This window comes from Bos javanicus, chromosome 10, assembly GCF_032452875.1.
Source record: "Bos javanicus breed banteng chromosome 10, ARS-OSU_banteng_1.0, whole genome shotgun sequence".
NCBI lineage: Eukaryota > Metazoa > Chordata > Mammalia > Artiodactyla > Bovidae > Bos > Bos javanicus.
The window spans coordinates 69,966,646-69,989,642 of NC_083877.1; the positions used below are offsets into that span (position 1 = coordinate 69,966,646).

A 22,997-nucleotide genomic window follows, 5' to 3' on the forward strand; every position below is an offset into this window, starting at 1 on the left:
TATAAATTCTGAGCCATCCAGAATAAAACCTTTCTCTGCAGTAATTTAGTAAAGACATATTAAGCAAACATATACAAAACTTATGCATAATAATCCACATAGGAGCTTGGCACAGGGATGGGAATCCACCTGCCAATGTAGGTGACATGGGTTTGATTGCTGGTCCAGGAGGACTCCACATGCAGCAGAGCAACTGAGCCCAGGTGCCACTGCTTCTGAGCCCATGTGCTGAACTGCTGAAGCCTGCACACTCTAGGGCTCAAGAGCCACAACTAAGGAGTCCCTGTGCCACGACGACTGAAGTCTGCACACCCTAGAGCCAGCAAGCCACAATTATGAAGTCCACATGCTGGAACTACTGAAGCCCATGCACCTAGAGCCTGGCTTCAAGAAGAAACCACTGCGATGAGAAGCCTGTGCACCGCAAGAAAGAGTAGCTCCTGCTCTCTGCAACTAGAGAAAGCCCGCAAGCAACAATGAAGACCTAGTGCAACAAAAATTTTAAAAAATAAAAATATTTTTTAAAAAATAATCCACATACACTCAAAAGATAAATCATGGGTTGGTTAGGTTGATTATTAATTTTGCAAAAAATATCTATGAAAGTAGATTTCCCTTCAAACTTTAAAAACATGACTTAACTAATTCAAAATGAGGTTTACAAATTAATTAGTGGAAATGTGTTTGTTTTATCATACCTGTGTATATTTACCTTCTTGAAACCAGAGATTCTGTCTTACTCTTCTTTGTGTCCTACCCACAGGATCAAGCATTGTGCCTTGCACAAAATAAGCCCTCAACATATGGTGATTGAAAAAAATTGAACAGAACTCTAATTCATTATCTTCCTCTTCAAAATAATGCCTTCAAAGGACTACAATATAATTTTTATTAATTTATAGTATGCATACACTTCGGAGAAGGCAATGGCACCCCCCTCCAGTACTCTTGCCTGGAAAATCCCATGGATGGAGGAGCCTGGTAGGCTGAAGTCCATGGGGTCGCTAAGAGTCGACACGACTGAGCGACTTCACTTTCACTTTTCACTTTTATGCATTGGAGAAGGAAATGGCAACCCACTCCAGTGTTCTTGTCTGGAGAATCCCAGGGACGGGGGAGCCTGGTGGGCTGCCATCTATGGGGTCGCACAGAGTCGGACACGACTGAAGTGACTTAGCAGCAGCATACACTTCAAATGAATATATCAACTTTTTAAGGAAAACCCATCTATATGCTTTTGTTACCCCCAGGTGGCAAATGAGAGTGGCCCAAGAGGGAAAATGATCTTTGAACAAATTAACTCCAATAACGTTTCTAGGTTCAGACAATAAAGAATTCACCTGCGAAGCGGGAGATGTGGGTTCAATCCCTGGGTGTAGAAGATCCCCTGGAAGAGGGCATGGTAACCCACTCCAGTATTTTTGCCTGGAGAATCCCATGGACAGAGGAGCCTGGCGGGCTATAGTCCATGGGGTGGCAGAGTCAGACACATGACTAAGCGACTTTCACTTTCACTTTTCTAGATCAGGATCTCCCTCCTCTCCCCTTAGCATTTTTTCCCTCCCTTCCACTTTGGCTTCTCAAAGTGGTCTTAAAGATTCATTTAAGGGGCTTCCCTGGTGGTTCAGGTCCAGTTAAGAATCCGCCTTGCAATGCAGGGAATGCAGGCTCAATTCCTGGTCAGGGAACTAAGATCCCACATGCCGCGGGGCAACTAAGCCCTCATGCCACAACTAGAGAGCCAGAGCACCACAACTACTGCACCCATGCACTTTAGAGCCTGAGCACTGCAACAAGAAAAGCCCATGTTCCACGAGAAGACGTTACATCATAATAAAGACCCAATGCAGCCAACATAGCCCTCTGTTTGCGGAGCAGCATCGTACCGAGTATTATTTGCTATAGGATGTGACAGAACGACCCTCAGTTCAGTTCAGTCCAGTCGCTCAGTCGTGTCCAACTCTTTGCGACCCCATGAATCGCAGCACACCAGGCCTTCCTGTCCATCACCAACTCCCGGAGATGAACTATGGACGGAGGTTCGCGACATTGTACAAGAGACAGGGATCAAGACCATCCCCGTGGAAAAGAAATGCAAAAAAGCAAAATGACTGTCTGGGGAGGCCTTACAAATAGCTGTGAAAAGAAGAGAAGCGAAAAGCAAAGGAGAAAAGGAAAGATATAAGCATCTGAATGCAGAGTTCCAAAGAATAGCAAGAAGAGATAAGAAAGCCTTCCTCAGCAATCAAGGCAAAGAAATAGAGGAAAATAAGAATGGGAAAGACTAGAGATCTCTTCGAGAAAATTTAGAGGTACCAAGGGAACATTTCATGCAAAGATGGGCTTGATAAAAGATCTAAATGGTATGGACCTAACAGAAGCAGAAGATATTAAGAAAAGGTGGCAAGAATACACAGAAGAACTGTACAAAAAGATCTTCATGACCAAGATAATCACGATGGTGTGATCACTCACCTAGAGCCAGACATCTTGGAGTGTGAAGTCAAGTGGGCCTTAGAAAGCATCACTATGAACAAAGCTAGTGGAGGTGATGGAATTCCAGTTGAGCTATTTCAAATCCTGAAAGATGATGCTGGGAAAGTGTTGCACTCAATATGCTGGCAAATTTGGAAAACTCAGCAGTGGCCACAGGACTGGAAAAGGTCAGTTTTCATTCCAATCCCAAAGAAAGGCAATGCCAAAGAATGCTCAGACTACCGCACAATTGCACTCATCTCACAGGCTAGTAAAGTAATGCTCAAAATTCTCCAAGCCAGGCTTCAGCAATATGTGAACTGTGAAGTTCCAGATGTTCAAGCTGGTTTTAGAACGACCCTATACAGGTGTATTTCTTGTATAGTGAGAACAGTGTGATATTGCCCATACATGAATCATGACATGCTTTTAACAGAGATGGGATTTCCTCTAAAGAGTGGGATATACATAGTGTCAATTATGATGATTGTCTGGTTGTCAACTGCCTAGGGATAGAAGGTGTCTCCTTCACATTGGAAAGCAGGACAGATGATATTTAAGTGGGGTTGGGGATTCCCTACTTGGTGGTCGGCTCTAGAGGAAATCTGCATCTTTGTCTTGGCTCTTCCACATGGGGGCAGGGATGGGGAAGACAGAATGAGAAGGTACCCTCTGAATAGGAAACAAGTCAAGAGGTGTGAAGCCAGAAAGCATAGCAAGGTGCCTGAAAAACTGTTCCAGAGCTTTGGGTACCAAATATTAAAAACCTTCTCAGAGCACGGAATGAGTCAAGGGCTGGGAGCCCTGGGAGCTCCTTAGCTAAGGTAAGATCAGAGAGAAATTTGTACCCTGTAAGACTAATGCATTTTATGTTTCTTTTATTTTCTTGGTTTATTTGCTTTGTGTTCCCTTAGATTTGAGCTAAGTAGCTTTTAAATTTCTACTAATTTTAGCTGAAACAAGTGAGAGAGTTTCCATCTATGCTCGAGTTGGAGTATTAAAAGGAAAGAGGACGCAGAGAGTATATGAAACAGATACCTTGAGAAAACCCGGAGGGAGCAGTGAGGGGACCACTAACCACCTGGAGAATCTCTTTCTCATGATAAAACCATGAAGATTCTTTATAATGTTTAAAAGTGTTTTCTGTTTGTGGGTGTGTGTGTTTGTTTTGGCCACACCATGCACTGTGCAGGATCTTAGTTCCCCAATGAAGGATGGAACCCACACTCCCTGGACTGCCAGGGAAGTCCCTCTTTACACCATTTTTGTAGAAGAAGTTTCCACAGAATGTTTTTTCTGGAGTTATTAAACAATTAAAAGAAGGAAGAATGGCTAAAAAGAGAAAAAAAGTAGGTAAATGTAGGCAGAATCAATGTAAATGTTTAATATTTCCAAGTGTGAACAATTTTTAAAAGCTTGTAAGGCCAGTCAAATCAATGCATTTTATTTTCCTTCTAATCTTTGCCTTTAGGGATATATATTCATTTTAATAAGTAGTCTGATGCCAAAACAGGGTCATGGTTATGAATATAGCCTGATAAATGCAGTTGGTAATATGCTCATATTATTTTATACATTGTTAAAGTTCATAATTATTCGTACTCTGCTGCAATAAAATTCTTAATGATTATATCAGAAAAAGGATAGTTACATCTAGCCTCTTACTGAAAAATCATGCTTTTAAAAATACCTTGATTTTCTGCAAACATATAAAATGTCTTTGAAATCTCCACATCCCAAGCTACAAGCTTGCTTCGACAACTGCACAAACCACCACATATGGAAAGCCCTGCTTGGACCACTTCTCACAGGATTGTCAACCCTGGAGTATGAGCCCAGATGAAACACTCAAAACCAATCCTTTTACCTAGAACTCTGAACAACCTACTCAGGACAGACCTGGCACTGTTTCCTATAAATCAGGTATTTGTTAGCCTGAGGCTGAGTACCTGGTTGCTGCCTCTAAAAACTATTCTTAAGAAATAATTCATCTCAATAATGACAAAGTATCTTTTGCATCGTGACATAACTAGGCTTATCATGCTGATAATTTTGAAATGTATAAAAAATATCAAATCACTATGTTGTGTACCAGGAACTAACACAATGTTGGCAGTCAGTTATACTTTAAAAACAAACCCATAGAAAAAGAGATCAGATTTGTGGTTATCAGAGGCAGGAGATAAAAGGAGGAAAAGCTGAAGGAAGGCTGACAAAAGATACGAACTGCCAGTTATAGATAGATAAGTACTAGGGATGTAATGTACAACATAATTAATGTAATTAACACTGCCGTATGGTATATATGTGGAGGAGGAAATGGCAACCCACTCCAATATTCTTGCCTGGAGAATTCCATGGACAGAAGAGCCTGGAGGGCTCCAATACATAGGATCACAAAGAGGCGGACATGATTGAAGAAACTTAGTACATGATATATACGAAAGTTTTTAAAAGAGTAAATCCCAAGAGTTCTCATCACAAGGATAAAAACATTTTATTTTTTATCTACATAAGATGGTGGATGTTCACTAAATTTGTTGTGGTAATCATTTCACAGTATATGTAAGTCAAGTCATCATCCTGTACACCTTATATTTTCACAGTGCTGTATATCAGTTATATGCCAATAAAACTGGGAGAATAAAAAAGAAAGAATTCATTTAACCAGCAAGCTAAAATTATAGAAATATGCTTGATCATATACCCATAAAATAACTGAATGCTAGTGTGGCATGTGTGATATATAAAAGACAGTTCACCACCTCTCACAATGTTCTCTATACTTTTGGACCTCCTACCACTTACTTTTCTATAAATATCAAAAGAATGATGAGCATATACATACACACACACACACACACACACACACACACACACAAATACATACACACACGACTCCCAAGCATAAATAGCAACTTTGCATTTCTCTAAGCTAGGGTTAAGTTCTCTTTCCTAACTTTCACTGTCCTTTCTCTATAATTGTTTTGTTGCTTTTGTTGTTTGGTTGCTTTTTGTTTGTTTATTTGGCTGCACCTGATCTTGGTTGCAGCAAGCAGGATTTTCCATGTTTATTGTGGCATGTGAGATCTCTAGTTGCATGCAGGATCTAGTTCTCTGACCAGGGATCAAACCCAGGCCCCCTGCATTGGGAGTGCAGAGTCTTAGCCACTGAACCACCAGAGAAGCCCCCTGTAATTTTTTTGTGATCCTTTCCCATCTTCTACCTTGTGTATCTGTTATTTATGCATTTATCATAAATCTTCTACTAAAATTTATACAAAATCTACTTATTAACTGAATCATCAAATACTTAAGTATACACATAAATGAATGAATAAACAAAACCTCTGAATATGTACAAAGCTAAATCCTTTTGTCATCACGAACCATTATATGAAATTTCGTAAGTGTCTAAGAATGAGTTTTACCAAGCAGTCTAACTTTCCGGTGCTGAGCAACAAAGATACAAAAAAAATGGGAAGAATCAATTTTATAACAATGTTTAATTAATTGTGACTGTATCAATAAATAAATGCCCTATGACAAGAAAGCATACCAAAAAACTTAAGAGTGAATGTTAGCTATCTTTCTTCAACGGCAGAATTTGTAGCAAAGTTTTATGGTAACATATCATAATATTGTGATTTTAACTATTTCTGAAATACCACTGGCTATGTGAACATTAAGAGCAGACATATGTTGACTAATCTGAGTGCTGAGTAATTTACTGTAAGGAAATGGCAATCCACTCCAGTGTTCTTGCCTGGAGAATCCCAGGGACGGGGGAGCCTGGTGGGCTGCCGTCTATGGGGTCACATAGAGTCGGACATGACTGAAGTGACTTAGCAGCAGCAGCAACTTACAGAACACACAAGTACTTAAGAACAGAGATCTATCATAAATGCCAGAGAATGTATGATGATTTCAGGACAAGCCAACAAAGTGACTTATCATAACAGGTAATCAGTGATTGAAATTGCCTCTGTTACTGAGGCAAAATTAAATCCAAAGCATTTTCAAGAAGAAAGGCCAAAATTTGTACTCATTCTTAACATGATCAGAGTGAAAAGCAGTATGAACCTCCTTAACCTCATACTACAGTATCACAAGTAACAGTGGACAGTTCAAATTTACAACACTCCACTGGATCTTTAATATTATACACATGTAACAGCTCCCCAAAATAAGTCACATAAACTTGCTTCATAAATGTGGCCTTGAGATGAGATCTTTGACTCCTCCTTGACTTTCTCATTCATCCATTCTAGCTGCCTTATGAATTGAAAAGTTATTTGAGGATTGAGAAAATAATAAGAAAATATTCTCTGAAAAGAAGTGCATACTGGGAAGACCAAAAAAAAAGATTTTGTGACTTAAAGTGCAGGTGAAGAGCAAATATTTCTCTCATAAAAATTACATGAGCTCTTAACAATCCTCAATGGAGCTATTAAAGAAAAATATCTCTGAGGTTTCTCTACAATGCTGCTTAAAGAATGCTTTTCCCCATTCATTTCTGATTTACCAGTAAAAGAAAGAAACTAAGCATCTTGATTTCAGTACCAATTATGAGGTCCCCACACTGCCAAAAGATATGTCATCTGAACAAAGGCATGCTTTTCAAACATGACTTTCTCCTGGAATTCCTATGTTATTGAAATTCCTATGTTATTGTAGAGAGAATCCTAGGATGAGGCATAACTGAGAATTCCAGATAAGAAAGGAGAGATAATATCACTATCACTTCAGCAGAGGAAATTAAGAGGTGCTGCAAATATATACATATATATAGGAAATGCCCACAGAGGACTGTGGAAAAAACATCCATGAAATTAAACACATACACACACAGATGTGTACACACAACTATTCACGAAGGGAGGAAAATGGATTGTCACTGAAACAGACCAAACAACAAGTGACAGAGAATGACAGCCTTCTGCCCCATGCACGCTGCCTCCCTGGGAAAAGATGTCAAAAGTACAATCTTTCAAAACCTAAATATTAGGACAGTCAAAATGGTCTTAGAAAAACAAGGGAAAAGCTGTCAGAAAGAGAAAATTGAAGTTAAATGATATATTTGGTCTCATTTTTTAATCAAGATATTAAAAAATTAAACATGGTTTTCTTATTGGAATCTAGAATTAAAAACCTCTTTATATATATATTTTTTTTCAAGTAACATGTCATGTGTTTACATATAATATGCATCATACAAAGGGGGGAATAATTCACCAGCACATCAGTTACTAGGCTGCTGCTGCTGCTAAGTCGCTTCAGTCGTATCCAACTCTGTGCAACCCCATAGATGGCAGCCCACCAGGCTCCCCTGTTCCTGGGATTCTCCAGGCAAGAACACTGGAGTGGGTTGCCATTTCGTTCTCCAATGCACGAAAGTGAAAAGTGAAAGTGAAGTTGCTCAGTCGTGTCCGACTCTTCGTGACCCCATGGACTGCAGCCTACCAGGCTCCTCTGTCCATGGGATTTTCCAGGCAAGAGTACTGGAGTGGGTTGCCATTGCCTTCTCCGTCAATTACTATGAGTTTGTTCTATAAACTCAGTAATAAACAGGCGTGTTGAAACAGATAAGGAAATGGGAATTATTTCTTCTCTTGCAGAAAAGCAATAAGCTAAGAGGTTCATCTTGGGAGAGTCCAAGCAAATTCACCATGTTCCCAAGTCTGTCCCGTCAGCACCACGGGGACCACCAAGCAGTTTCCCACCAGCTGGAAAGCCCAGGTATTGGCTTCCAGATATTATGGGAGGAAGTGCTGGGGATGTGAGGAAGGCCCACCAATACCTTAATCACAACATCTGAGAAACCTTCGTTTTTGTTCTTATTTCTCACATGTTCTTAAAACCTAGTACCTGGTATGCATAATAGTATTGAGCTATTAAAGCCACAATCTTCCACCCTACAGAACTATTGTTACAGTTTTACAGCACGGATGAATTTCCATCTTCTGTGGAAATATAGGAAAGGCCAAAATTAAGTTTTCCAGTAGTCATGTATAGTGGTGAGAGCTGGACCATGAAGAAGGCTGAGCATCAAAGAATTGATGCTTTTGAACTGTGGTATTGGTGAAGACTCTTGAGGGTTCCAAGGAGAGCAGGAAGATCAAACTAGTCAATCCTAAAGGAAATCAACCCTGAATATTCGTTGTAAGGACTGATGCTGAAGCCGAAGCTCCAATACTTTGGTCACCTGATGCAAAGAGCCGACTCATTGTCAGCTAGGAAAGACCCTGATGCTAGGAAAGATTGAGGGCAGGAAGAGAAAGGGGTAACAGAGGATGAGATGGCTGGATGGCATCATCGACTCAATGGACATGAGTCTGAGCAAACTCTGGGACACAGTGAACACAGGGAGGCCTGGGGTGCTGCAGTCCACAGGGCTGCAAAGAGTCGGACACACCTAAATGACTGAACAACAACAAAATAAGTTTGATTTGTTTAGATATCCTCAGTTGGATTTCTCAAATACATAAAGTAGAATTTCTTCTGATAAGAAATATTGAAATTTGATATTAGTCTCAAAATATTTTAAAAACAGCTAACCCAAATGAAAATATTCCAAGTAGGTTTTCATAAGCAATCAGAAATTTTTAATCTGCCATTTTGGAGCAGAGAAATACATTAATATTCAACCAAAAAAATGGTATCAACTTAAACAGAGATCATGTTCAAAAATTAGTTTATATATATATATATATTTATACACGTGTGTGTTTGTGTGTGTGTGTGTGTATACTGTGTGTGCTGAGTTGCTTCAGTTGTGAACTCTTTGTGACCCTATGGACTACAGCCCTCCAGGCTCCTCTGTCTGTGGGATTACCCAGGCAAGAATACTGAAGCTGGTTGTCGTGCCCTCCTCCAGGGGATTTTCCCGACCCAGGGATCAAATCTGCCTCTCTTAAGTCTCCTGCATTAGCAAGAGTGTTCTTTACCACTAGCACCACCTGGGAAGCTTTGCTATTATCCAATTTTGAATTAAAAGTTAGAACACTTTGTCATGTTTATAGTCCAAAGACGCTGAATACAGCCCTGGTAGAATTATGCCTGAGATAAGTATAATGCATTTTTTATCATCCTGAAAGCATTTATTCCCTTAAAAAATACAAAGAAGTAAAGATAAACCATTATCCTTCAAAAATCAAACTGCATTTTTGCTGACAAGGTAAAAGACTTATTGAAATAGGCAAAGGGCACTATGCACTTATAGAAGCAGGCTTTCTTCAATGCTTGAGAAATGTGAAACACACCAAACTTTCCCAGTCTACCAGTGCATACCTCTCAAGGGGTGTTCTGTCTTCAGAGCCAACTGGAAAACTCCTCAGAAGCAGACCTCCTATTACAAGTTGAATTGTGCACCTGCCCCCACCCCTACCCCCCAGTGCAAATATATGTTTAAGTTCTAATCCAAACACTTGTGAATATGATCTTATTTGGAAATAGCGTACCGGCAGACGTAATCAAGTTAAGATGTAATTAGTAGAGCAAGTCCTAACCCAATGGCTGATGTCTTTATAAGACAAGGGAAATTTGGCCATAGAAACACAAAGGAAGGAGATATGAAGGAGGAGGCAGAAGCTGTAGTTCTGCTGCCACAAGCCAAGTAATGCCTGAAGGACCAGAAGCTGGAAGAGGCAAGGATGATCCCCATCCAGAGGCTTTGGAGGGAGCACAGCCCTGCCTACACCTTGATTTCAGGTTTCGAGGCTCTAAAACCGCAAAAGAACAATGTCTGTTGTTTAAATCACCCAGTTTGAGGTACTTTGTTACAGCGGTCCTAGAAAACGATACACACCATTCGTCATCATGTTGTAGTGATGTAAAGGAAAAGACACGACAGGCTACCAAGCAGAAACGAATTTTCGGTTCATCTGGGCCATGCTGCTGCTGCTGCTGCTAAGTCGCTTCAGTCGTGTCCGACTCTGTGCGACCCCATAGATGGCAGCCCACCAGGCTCACCCGTCCCTGGGATTCTCCAGGCAAGAACACTGGAGTGGGTTGCCATCTCCTTCTCCAATGCATGAAAGTGAAAAAGTGAAAGTGAAGTCGCTCAGTCGTGTCGGACTCTTAGCGACCCCATGGACTGCAGCCCACCAGGCTCCTCCATCCATGGGATTTTCCAGGCAAGAGTACTAGAGTGGGGTGCCATTGCCTTCTCCGATCAACACATCACAGAGATTCAAATCTGAAAGGTAGACAACTTTACCTCACACGATCCTGTTCTAGGTAAAAATAAACTATCCTCCCCTGGGTCCATTGCTATGGAAAAATTAAAATTCTTCACCCAGTCACAGCCTCAAGCTGCACTTATATTCCTGGACAAGGTGGGAAAACACGCATTGAAAATGAATGCCTCTAGGCATCTATTGATTTATCAATTTAAATAAGTATAGTCACTTCTGTTTTCAGAGGGTTTGACAGACCAGCATAAAACTAATGACATTATTAACACATACTGCTGCTGCTGCTGCTAAGTCACTTCAGTTGTGCCCGATTCTGTGCAACCCCATAGACGGCAGCCCACCAGGCTCCCCTGTCCCTGGGATTCTCCAGGCAAGAACACTGGAGTGGGTTACCATTTCCTTCTCCAGTGCATGAAAGTGAAAAGTGAAAGTGAAGTTGCTCAGTCGTGTCCGACTCTTCGTGACCCCATGGACTGCAGCCCACCAGGCTCCTCCGTCCATGGGATTCTCCAGGCAAGAGTACTAACACATACTAATTAAATATAAAAACTGCACTCCCTTTTACTTAGGAGAAAAGGTGTGCTCATTCAAAATCTTGTCTTAAGCCCAACAATGTAGCAGAAAGAATATTTTTAAACCAAAACGTCTTTCAAAGCCTTGACAAGGATCATAACTTAGATCAAAAGTGACAAAATATATTCTCAAAAAGAAGCTGGAACTGAATCGTGTAGAAGAAAAGCACTAAAACTCCAGGACATCTCAGGCAAGTTAAGAAAATTCTCACACATCTCAATACAACTTCCATCATCAACTAAATTTAGAAAATTATTGCAGTTTCACAAGTATGGATTATTCACAAATCCAATTTCTTTCCTCTGATTCAGTGAGCCCTGCCGGCAAAGCTGTCATCTGTAACTCCGGTTAATTTGGGGAAACCTGGTCTTTCCAGATGGCATCAAGGAGGGCAGACAGCTAATATGAGTCTACATTCCAAGTTCTGATCTTAATGTGGAGAGCAAGAGCTCTTAGCCTCTGAGCTTGCTTTGATCCATTTCTTAAACCAGCACTCCACAGAATTCACATTCCTCTTAAAATGTCATGTTTCTCTGCCAGAGAACTACCAGCATTACCCTGAAAGTCTGCAATAGAGACTGTGAGCCTGCTGAAAACCTGGCTGAACCACCTTCCCTCTTACAGAGTAGATAAAATAACAGCACACCCTATGTCTTCAATGCTTCAAACCCATGGCTAATTTAGTGCCCAAGAGCTTACCTATCTCCAAGATTAGTTTACAAATCACTGGGCATTTTTCAATCTAGCCAGGAGCTGTTCACCTGCCAAAGTGCTGATTAATTAAATGACCTTTCATTATATCTCCAGTTTTCTCATTTGTGGATGTGCAGCTGTACCTCAAGCATCTTTTTCATGCTCAAAGCCAATGTCTTGCAAAGTAAAATTTGGCATGAATTTCTCAGCCTTAAGAGGTGAGAAGACTGCCCATCTCCAAAAAGTGGAACATCTAACCCAGAGATATAATTAAGGGAGAATGACCCAGCATTAACCACTAGAGCACTGTTACAAAAATACAATCCACATTAAAATTTTTGCCCAAGAAAATCCAGTGGGGAAACTCAAGTTTTCCATTTAAACCAGGTTTTTCAACTCAGCTTGCACAAAGAAATCATCTCAAGAAACTCTTGGAAATGTTGATGCCAGATCTCATCCCAACTGAATCAGAATCACTGGGAGAAGGACTTGGGTATTAGAATCCTTTAAAAACTCCCCAAGGTGATTCTAACATTCAACCATAATTGAGAGTTACTAATGGAGAGCAGGGGTCAGTGAGTTTTTTCAGGCAAGGGCCATCCCATAAATATTTTTTCGTGGGCAGTTAGTCTCTGTCACAACTACTCAGTTCTGCCGTGCTGGCACATAAATAACCACAGACAACACACAAATGAACAAATGTGGCTGCATTCCAACAAAGCTATAATTAGGAGCACTAAAACTTCAATTTTATAAAATTGAAGTTTCACGAAATACTCACGAAATACTATTGTTTTGATTTTTTTTTTCCCCAATCACTTGGAAATGTAAAGATCAATCTGAGCTTGTCATACAAAAATAGATGTCAACCTGGATTTGGCTGGGCCACAGTCTACTGATCCCTCATCGACACTACAGACTGAATACACTTCTCCTTGATCTTTTCTCAAAAACAACATTTGCTCAATGACTCACTGTATCTGTCCTAGAAAAGATCCCCTTCAAAGCATGGATACCTTCAGATTCAAGTTGGTCCAGGCCATAGGAGGCAGCTGTGTTAACATAGCTAAAGGATGGAGCCGCAGTTCTTCTTTCAGAAGACGCCTCAGGATCAACAAGCGCTGGGGAAGTGCTGGGTGCCTCCTCCGTTATTCCAGGGGGCGTCACTGGAGAACCCAAAATTGGTGTGAACAACTCCTCATTTGGTCCTGTGACTGTATCCATTACATCTGCCAAACACAAGAGAGATGACTTGACCAAAGATGATCCAAATGAGAAATGTATATATTTAAATATACGTTTTTACTTTTTAAGCAAGAAATGACTAATGAAACCAGTATCTCATGTACAGTAGATTTGGCACTTAGACCAGTTCCATCTCCTACAATGCATCGATTCAGCTACCCAAGGCAAATACTTATCTTCCAGGAAAATATACTACCTCAAATCAGAACTCTGGTTTCAAATTTTAATCTCCCATTTATTCTATTGACAATATTATGGATTTTATAGGATTTTATATAACCTATTGGGGCTTCCCAGGTGGCTTAGTGGTAAAGAATTCATCTGCCAAGCAGGAGATGCAGGTTTGATCTTTGGGTTGGGGAGATACCCTGAAGAAGGAAAGGGCAACCCACTCTAGTATTCTTGCCTGGGAAATCCTATGCACAGAGAAGCCTGGTAGGCTACAGTCCATAGGGTCCCAAATGAGCTGGACACAACTTAGCGACCAAACAACAACAACATAACCTATTACTAAAGATAGAAAATTTAACAAAATGTGTTTAAATATACACCAAAGATGACTTTGGTGACATAAAGAACCTGCCTGCCAATGCAGAAGACATAAGACATGGGTTCAATCCCCAGGCTGGGAAGATTCCCTGGAGGAGAGCATGGCAACCCACTCCAGTATTCTTGCCTGGAGAATCATAAGGACAGAGGAGCCTGGCGGGCTACAGTCCACGGGATCACAGAGAGTTGGACACAACTGAAGCGAGTTACCATGAGAAGATAACTTTCAAAAGTCAAGTCAAAGAGTAAAAGTTTAGATCTGTGTCTGGAATATGCTCAGTTTTAAAGCAGCGAAATTAGCCCCAGGTATCCCCAAACCTAGAAGCTCTAGAATAGCAGCATTTTTCCAAGCCTAGTTGATCATCATAATCTTTTGAGGTAATTTTGAAATGTTGATTTTCATGCTTTCTGCATAGCCCAACTTAACTGAATCAGAACCTCCTTGGTGATGAAGCCTGAGAAACCATTTGTGAAAGCTTCCAGGATATGGGTCAACAGATTAGCATATACATTGCTGTTGGCAGTATAAATGGAAGCAATCGTTTTGGAAAGCAGTTAGGCACTGCTTCCTAAAGTCAAATATTCATATGCCCTATTCCTACATATATATACCCAAGAGAATCTCCTACACACATGCAATGGAGAGTACGTAAAAGAATATTCATGGCAGCTATGTTCACAATAGCAAAATCTGTAAACAACCCAAATGCAAATCACTAGAAAAGACTGGATGAAGATGAGATAAATAAACCGTGATATATTTTCATAGTGCAATATTACAAGCAGTCAAACCAAAAGAACCACAGTAAAGAAATAGTAGCCATAGAACAGCAAGTAAAAAAAAAAGTCCCCAAAAGGCTATCCACAGCACAATACTGCTTTTATAAAGTAAAAAACTAAAACTTTTAAACATATAATATCAGGAGTACATCCAGACACAGTGAAACGAAAAAGAAGCCAAGGAAATGAAGATCCAGGTTAATGGTTAACAGAGGAAGAAGGGGTTTAGACGGGAAGGATCGTGGGTTACCTGTAGGTTACTGACAAGATCCTAGGGGTTTTGTGGGGAGAGAGGCAGGCATGCAGGATTAGGAGGTATTTATTAGTCAAAGATAACTCAGGTAATAAATAAAAGTATGATTTACTGGGCTGGCCAAAAAGTTTGCTCGGGTTTTTATACAATGTTATGGAAAAACCCAAATGAATTTTTTTGCCAATCCAATACTTAGGCCAATGATGAAACAGAGACATGAAGCCAAAAAATAATAACTAAATAATAATAATAATAATTTTTGTAATTCTCAGGTGATTCTGATGATCACTCAGATTCAAAAACTTCACTGTCCTTAAGATCTCAGAGCATCTGAGGGTCTCCTATATATTAATGTAGAAAGTTCTCTGTATACATTTGTTAAAACCCTGAAAATTACCTATAAGACAGGTAGGCATTATTTAAAGATGAACAAACCAAGGCCTGGAGACATTAAGAAACTTTCTTGAAGCCACAATACTAGTGAGGGTCAACGCTGGGATACAAACCCAGGTCTCTTCTGATTTCATTCCCCTGGTTCTTGCTGGTTTTACCCCCAGGCCATTTGCCTCCCTCATTCTATTCCTAATCAACTCAGAAAAGATCCACCCCGAAAACACTGAGTTCAATTCCCTCTGTTACAGACCTTCCACAGCAGGAGTAACTTTGAAAGAGACAGGGATGGGTGTCGTTGAAACCACAGTGGCCAGAGGCTCCCATCTTCTTGACAGCTGAGTAGCACGAGGAGCATCCACTGTGGCAGAGGGCAACGCCCTCCCTCCCTTGGTCTCGTCCTCGCCTCTGGTGACCTCGAGGGTGGCAACCTGCTGCTCCTGCGTCACCAAAGACACCGTGGCTTCTGCTGCTTCAACAGCTGTTGTCATCTCTTGAGTGATGATGTCTTAAAAGCGAAGAAACAACATTTTTAAATAGACTAAATCCCTATACCTGAAAAAGTCACTATATAACTAATAATTTAAAGAAAAGCAGACTGTCATTTCAGGGAATGAGAAGGCAGAGGGATGGCTCAGAAATGAACTGCCAGTAAATAAAAGTTTCCAGTGTTGCTGTTTTCAGGAGTGGTGAATCAATCTAAGAAGTGGTGAATCAATACAAGGCAGAGATAAAGACAATAATACAAAACACATAAAATAAAATTTAAAATAAGAAATCAACAGTTAAGTTTCCCTTTATGAATATCAACATAATCAGTTTATTTAGAAAGACATTATACAGAACTAAGTTCAAAAACTCTCAGAAGCATTTATATATATCAATATTCACATTTGCATCCCTGAAGGGGACAGAAAGTTGGCATTTTGAATTAAAGGAATACTAGTTACAATAACTAATGTTTACTGAGTTTCTATTATATGCCATACACACACATTGCTAAGCACATGATGGGCATTATCTTATCCTTCCGTATGTAAGGGGGGGAAGGTACTAACATCATTCCATGGAAGCCATGTATCATAGTGGCCAAGAACACAGGCTCCAGATCCAATTTGCCTGAGTATCGATTCAGATTCAGCCATCTTCTATCTGCGTGACTCTGAATGAATTACTTAATGTTTCTGGACCTTGAGCTTCCTTAAGTTGTAAAGTGGAAATAATAACAGTATCTACCCCATAGAGTTTTTACAAAAATTAAATTAGATAACACGCGTAAAACACTTAGTACACACCCAGTACTTGGTAAGTATTCAATAAATGTCAGCTAGTATTACCTCATTTTCCAAATGACTTAGGTGTAGAGAAGCTAAGGAACCTAAGTTCACATAGTTAGCCCTCTTAACCACTGTGCTAACTGTACTTATCCCTCAACAGATGAATGGATAAAAAGATGAGATACACACACACACACACACACACACACACAGAGGACATTGTTCGGCCGTGAGAAAAGAAACCTTGCCATTGCCCAAGGAACAACTTAGAGTGGCCTGTGTAAAAGATCTGCATTTGCTTTTCAACATGAAAAAGAATGAGATACACCTGTGGGGTAAGATGTATCTACTGCAGGTCCACTTTCTTTACATTATAATCCCCCCAAATACATTATTAAAGACTATTTATAGTTATTTAGATTATATACTATTTATAAGGGTTAATATTTGCCCCCTTCTCAGGGAGAGGTTATGTTGGAAATTTCAAATACTGAGCCACTAGGAAAACATAATTTCTAGAAGACGTTATCGTCTCTCTTTTTTTAAACAGTAATTTTAGATACTCAGCACATTACCATATGTAATAAAAAAAAAAGCTTCTTAAAAGCAGCTGAAAGATTTTTTCATAGTTTTATTAATGGCATCATTGTTTTTCCTATTAAAAACATTTCCTATCAAAAACATTTCTCCTCAGAAATTATTTGCTTTAAAATAGTGTTTGTATATTTTTTTAGTACAAGCATTTCCATTTCTTGGTCCCCAATCAGTTTAGGCTACTTTTTCTTTGAACTGGAGATTTTTATATTTGAAGGACTGATATACGTGACTATAAGACAACCTTACATGTGCTTCATATTTTCTCTTTGTGCCACTCTTTTTTTCTTTTTTTCTGAAATAATACTAGTATCTTCAGCACCTAGGACAATGCTCTATTTGCCATAAAAATACATAGTTTTACCATTTAAAGCAGTATGCATTCTCCATGTTGCCCTCATTTTTGAAAGCATAATGAACACTTCTAAGGAAAAAATATGTCAAAATAGATGTTCACTCTATGGTCACAGTTTCACAAAACAGTAAGAAATATAAAAAGGGCACAGCACTTCAAATAAGAGACTGCTGTTAAAGACAGAGTGAGAGCTAGAAATAGTAATGGGAATTTTTAAAGTAACATTCAAAATTTCTCCACATCTCTCATTCTTTCCAGTTCCCACAGAAAAATATATATATACAATAATTATTATAGATTACTTTTAAAACCTGATCTTTTTTTTTTTTTGGCCTCACCACACAGCATGTGGGACCTTAGTTCCCCAACCAGGGATCAAACCCATGCCCCCTGCAGTGGAATCATGGAATCTCAACCACTGGACCACCAGGGAAGTCCCCTAAAACCTGATCTCCGAGTGAACAGCTGAAGAAGCAGATGAATCAGAGGACTGACTCTAACCCCAGGATCCTCATCAATTCATAATATGCAAAAACTCCAAGAAATCATTGTGTTCCCTGAAGAAGAGAATGTGCTAAGTAAGTCCCTGAGCCCTAAAATGATTGGCACTTGAGGGGCTGACTTCTGAAAAGTACTTGTAATCACCAGGAAATGGGCAAACTTTTGACTATTCTTTCACTACTGTCATCAATAATCTCAATTTTTCACATTATTTTTAACACTATGAAACAATTGAAAAAGTAAAAATTGAAAGGAATTATTTGACACTCCTCTCTCTCTCTCTCTACCAAGAATACTTAGAAGCTTTTTGATTAATTTGGACAAGGCAGGCAGGCAGACTGGATAATTCTAGTCTGGATGGTTCTCTATCTTCATTTACTCATTCAACAAAGAGATACTTATTGAGTACCTACTATGTGCCATACATTGTTCTATGTGCTAGAAAGAAAAAGAAGCTGCCTACTAAAATATTGTAGTTAAGTGAGGAAATTATGACTAAGTAAGGAGTATATTCAATAATTTTTTTAAAAATCATATAATTGCCAAATTTATTTTCTTTTTAAGTTACATTAGTAGAAGCTAAGGCAAATCAAGTATAAGAATCATGGATTCAATTGTGCAGTAAATTATCTGGGACTATGTGATTTAATGCTTCAGGAATGTCTTATAGTATTATGGAGAACTGAAGTAAACTTCTTGTTTGGTCATATCTAATATCATCCTGGTCATTTGGACCCAACTTTTTAAATGAAATTTAAAAACCAACTTACAAAATAGTTTTGGGAAGCTTCTATGAAAACTTCCAGTATACTAGGTCTTACAGTCTTTTAAAAAATAGATTGGATATGTAAAATTCAATTTTTATCATTTTAATTCAATCTCCATAACACTTTATAAAACACATTACTAATTTGATATTTTCCATTAATTAAGCCACTTAGCTGAAGTAACAGCTGTACATATTCCAAAACAATTTGGAATGAGCATATGCCTATTACACTAAGTTTTTCCTTCCCCATGCTGTTATCTGACCAACTACACCCAATCCAAGAAAAACATCATTTATCAGCAACAAATGCAAGGATTGACATCTCATAACATTCACAGATGTAGAGGCCAAGAGGAAGTAGAAAGTACAGAATCAAGCCAGCAGAGAGGATTTATCTGTATTGTGGGGGGGTTTCCCCCTTATTTCTAGATGAGTTTCTTTTTGGGAAAACAAAGTCAAAGAACTCACATAGTTAATACTATGAGATAAATATTTACCTAAGGCTTTTTGGTAATATCAGGGATGTGAGTATTTTTTACAACAATGTGTAAATAAGTATCTGATGTTGTTGATTATACCATTTAAACATATAGCTATTTTTTTCACATTTTCTTATATATATTTACACATTTTCATAGCAAAAGGTTTGAAAAATATTAATCTATACCAGGGTTTCTCGGAGCTACTGACACTTTGGCTCAGATAAACCTTTGTTGGGGGCTGTGCTATGCTCTGTAGAATGTTAGCAGCATCTTGGCCTCTACCTACTAGAGGCCCTCTGTTGTGACAACCAAAAATGTCTCCAGAAATAGGTAATGGAGATTAAGAGGTACAAACTTCCCGTTGCAAAATAAATGAGTCAAGGATATGAAATGTAAACTGTGGGGAATACCGTCGATATATATGTAACATCTTTGTATGGTGACAAATGGTAACTAGGCTTACCTTGATGATCATTTTGTAATGTACAAAATATCAAATCACTAGGAACTAACACAGTAGTGTGGGTCAGTTATCTTCAAAAACAAAACAAACACCCACAGAAAAAGAGATCAGATTTGTGGTAAAAATTATCAGATTTGTGGTAGGAGTGGTAGAAGGGGGAATTGGATGAAGGTAATCAAAAGGTACAAATAAGTACTAAAGATGTTCAACATGACAGATACAGTGAATATTGCCATATGTTATATATGAAAATTAAGAGAGTAAATCCTGAAAATTCTCATCACAAGGAAAGAAAGTTTTTCTATTTATTTCGTTTTGTATCTATATGAGATGATGGATGTTCAGTAAACTTACTGTGGTGATCACTTCATGCTATATGTAAGTCAAATTATGGGGGTAAGGGGATGACAAATTATTCCCTGTTAAACACCACTGGTCTACATATAGGAGTTATAATTGAATGTATTTTATACAAATACATTTATAAAAGATGTATTTTTATTTATTTACTTTTGTTTTTCTTTAAAACTTAATTTACTTCTAAATTGTCACTTAAAAAAACATAAACCACCTAAAACTTAATACCATGTTATGTTTCAATTATATCTCAATTAAAAAAAAAAATCAAACAGAAACATTCCAGGTTAAACAAAGCTTACTTTTCTTTCTTTTACCTTTAAATCTATTTCCCAATGGTTGATGCACCTCAGACTCATATTCAGAGATGGAAACAGTGGTCTCTAAGAACATGGCACCGTTCTCCTTGGTGGATTCCACAAAGTCCGCAGTATCCTGGACCAGGTTCATGACAGAGACTTTCGTATCTCCCATTGGACTTGTGGGAGTAACGGAACTCTGATCTGATGCTCTCTCACCCCCATGTGCCATTGGCAGGGTGGTTTCCATGTGTGTTTCCATTTCAGGCAGCTTCAGACTCACATCTGCAGCCTCTGTCAAAGCTTTGCCCTCTTCCATGCCTTCCATCCCGATATCGGGTGCTTGGGTTGTCTGAGATATTTCCATTCTCACCTGTGTCTCTGTATTGTCTCCAAGCTTTGGGGTCTTTATCTGGCTTACACTCTCTAATTTGGTGTCATCCCACTCATCACTTATGACAGGAGCAGCTGCAACAGCTGTGCTGACACTCGTCGTGACTTCCGGGGCTCCCAGCAGGCTGTCAGTTTCTGGTTCAACACTCAGGATGGACTCAGAGGTTGGGAGCCAGTGCTTAGTGGCGGCAGTAGCTTGGGTATTATCAGCTGTCATCTGGGAAGGCTCAGTGCCTGCTGTGAGCTTAGACCCAGGAAGAGAAGTGGTCTTATGTTCTGGGTTTGCTTCAAATTTCTCAGTCCTTGGACTGGTGGTTAGCATTTCTTTAGTATTCACAAGGGATAAAGGTGAATGCCCCAGACTAAGTCCTTCCGGGCTTTCAGTTGCAAACAAGTGATCGTCCACATAGCTCAGAAAACCTTGTGTTGCTTCAGTGGTTCCTTCCACAGTGGGCTGAATGATGGTACCACGGGAGGGTTCCTCCCTCTCATCAATATTCACAGAAGCAGTTGGCGTGACAGGGTTGGTTAACATGGCCTTGGAAGGTCGGCTTTCGGGAGACATTCTCTCTGGCTGGCTAGAACCGAACACTTCTTCCCCTGCTGGGACCTCTGGCTCAGTAGCAGTGTAAATGTTAGAACCATCAGCCTGCATGAGCCCAGCTCCTACAGGAGAGGTTTCTTTGTTACTAGGGAATACTTTATTTAAAGACATTGTTGATGGTCCTGCTAACACTATCATTGGATCTCCAGAGACTGGAGTGTTTGAAGTAACAGAGTCATTTTCTAGGTCATCTGTGTTTAGCCTCTCAGACTGTCCTTTTTCTGCATGAAGAAGTACTATCTCCCTCCTTTCCAAGTTGGGGAAAGCCAGACACTGTGCGGCAAAGTTGAGAAGCAGAAGGCTACAGAAAGCCAGACAAATGTGTAACACAATTGGTCTGCTCATAGTGGAAGAGAAATGTGCACATAAATTGGTAGAGTTGACAATTCCAGTAATTGAGTCCTGCAGAAAAATAAAGCATATCAAACCATCATATAAATATATGTTGTAAATAAGCCCCTTTAAATTAAACCATAAGTAAAATAATTTCCTTGACTTCTGTTTAGAGATAGTACATAGGAGAAGAATGTTCTATTTCTTTGTACCTTTGAGACTTGGATAACCCAGTTCATTTTTCCCTATTGAATTTTCAGCTGATTTAACTTGCAGCTCTCTAGCAAACGGTACACACAGTTCAAGTACTAAGTTCATTGTTTTTAAAATATCTATTTGAAATAAACTACCCTTGAAATCACATTTGCAATATTCTTCCGAATTCTTCTATTAATCATGGAGTCAAATGACGGTAGAAATAGCAACACGTCCAGGGAAATAAAAAGGAAACCTTAACATTTATTAATACTACATTCACAGAACCTTTTAAGTATGTTTTAAAACTTATTAAATATCATCATAAAATACTGAATACCAGTTTCATTCAAGAGTTTTTAAAGTATATAAATGACTCACAATTAAAATTTATCTTTAAAATACTTAAAGCATTTGTTTTCTCTGCAACAACTATAAAAATTACAGGCACAATCTTCATGTCTCAAAAAAATTAGGAAAAGTAAAATAGTTAATGTAAACAAGTGCATATTTTGGGGGGAAAAAAGCTCTTTCAGAGAACAAAAACACATTTTAAATTATCAACGTTTACTGAATACACATTTATTGTAAGATTAAGATTTATTAAAAAAAATACACTGTCATTAAAACTAAAATTATATTGAAACTGCTAGTTTCCCCCCAACCTTAAGGGTTTTAGGACTTTTTATCTATCCCATCATCAGAAAGTTCTTAGATACTGCAGTTTTTCTAGAAAATTAAACAGGAATGAAAATTCTAAATCCCAAAATAAAAACCTTATCTTTATAAAAGTTATACTTTTCCTTTCTCCTATGTCTAATCATTAAACTCTCAGGGTTAATTAAGCTTATGATGTGCACACACAAAATATAAAGATGTATATTTTCATAGGGTCTTCTCCCCTTAAGAAGTGTGACCCTTCCACATGTTAATCCAGTTAGTCTTCCAGGCCTCTTTGAGACAGAGAAAAGGTCAAGTACTAAGGGCAAGATTTAGATAGCTGAAGAGAAAAAGAAGGTTGAATTTATCTACACGAGGAAAGAGGAATCCATGGATTCGGAGCTGAGGCCTCTTGCTGAACTACCAGAACCCACTTGAATGAATTATCTTGGAAGCAACTCCTCCAGCCCCAGTCAAGCCTTCAGATGACTTCAGCCTCAGCTGCCATCTTGACTGCAGCTTCTTGAAAGACCTGGAGTCAAAACCACTCAACTAAGTTATT

The 22,997-nt window shown here is 39.1% G+C and overlaps 1 protein-coding gene across 2 annotated transcripts in view; it reads right to left on the reverse strand.

Moving 5' to 3' along the window:
• The window catches only part of ARMH4 (armadillo like helical domain containing 4), a 140,722-nt gene that overhangs the window by 109,549 nt on the left and 8,176 nt on the right, over positions 1-22,997 (reverse strand). For both annotated transcript variants that reach the window (XM_061428998.1, XM_061428999.1), the window contains exons 2-4: positions 20,269-21,649; positions 15,407-15,661; positions 12,953-13,165 (exon numbers count right to left, since the gene is read on the reverse strand). In XM_061428998.1, the coding sequence (XP_061284982.1) occupies positions 12,953-13,165; positions 15,407-15,661; positions 20,269-21,649 (1,849 nt within the window). The remainder of the gene's footprint in view (positions 1-12,952; positions 13,166-15,406; positions 15,662-20,268; positions 21,650-22,997) is intronic.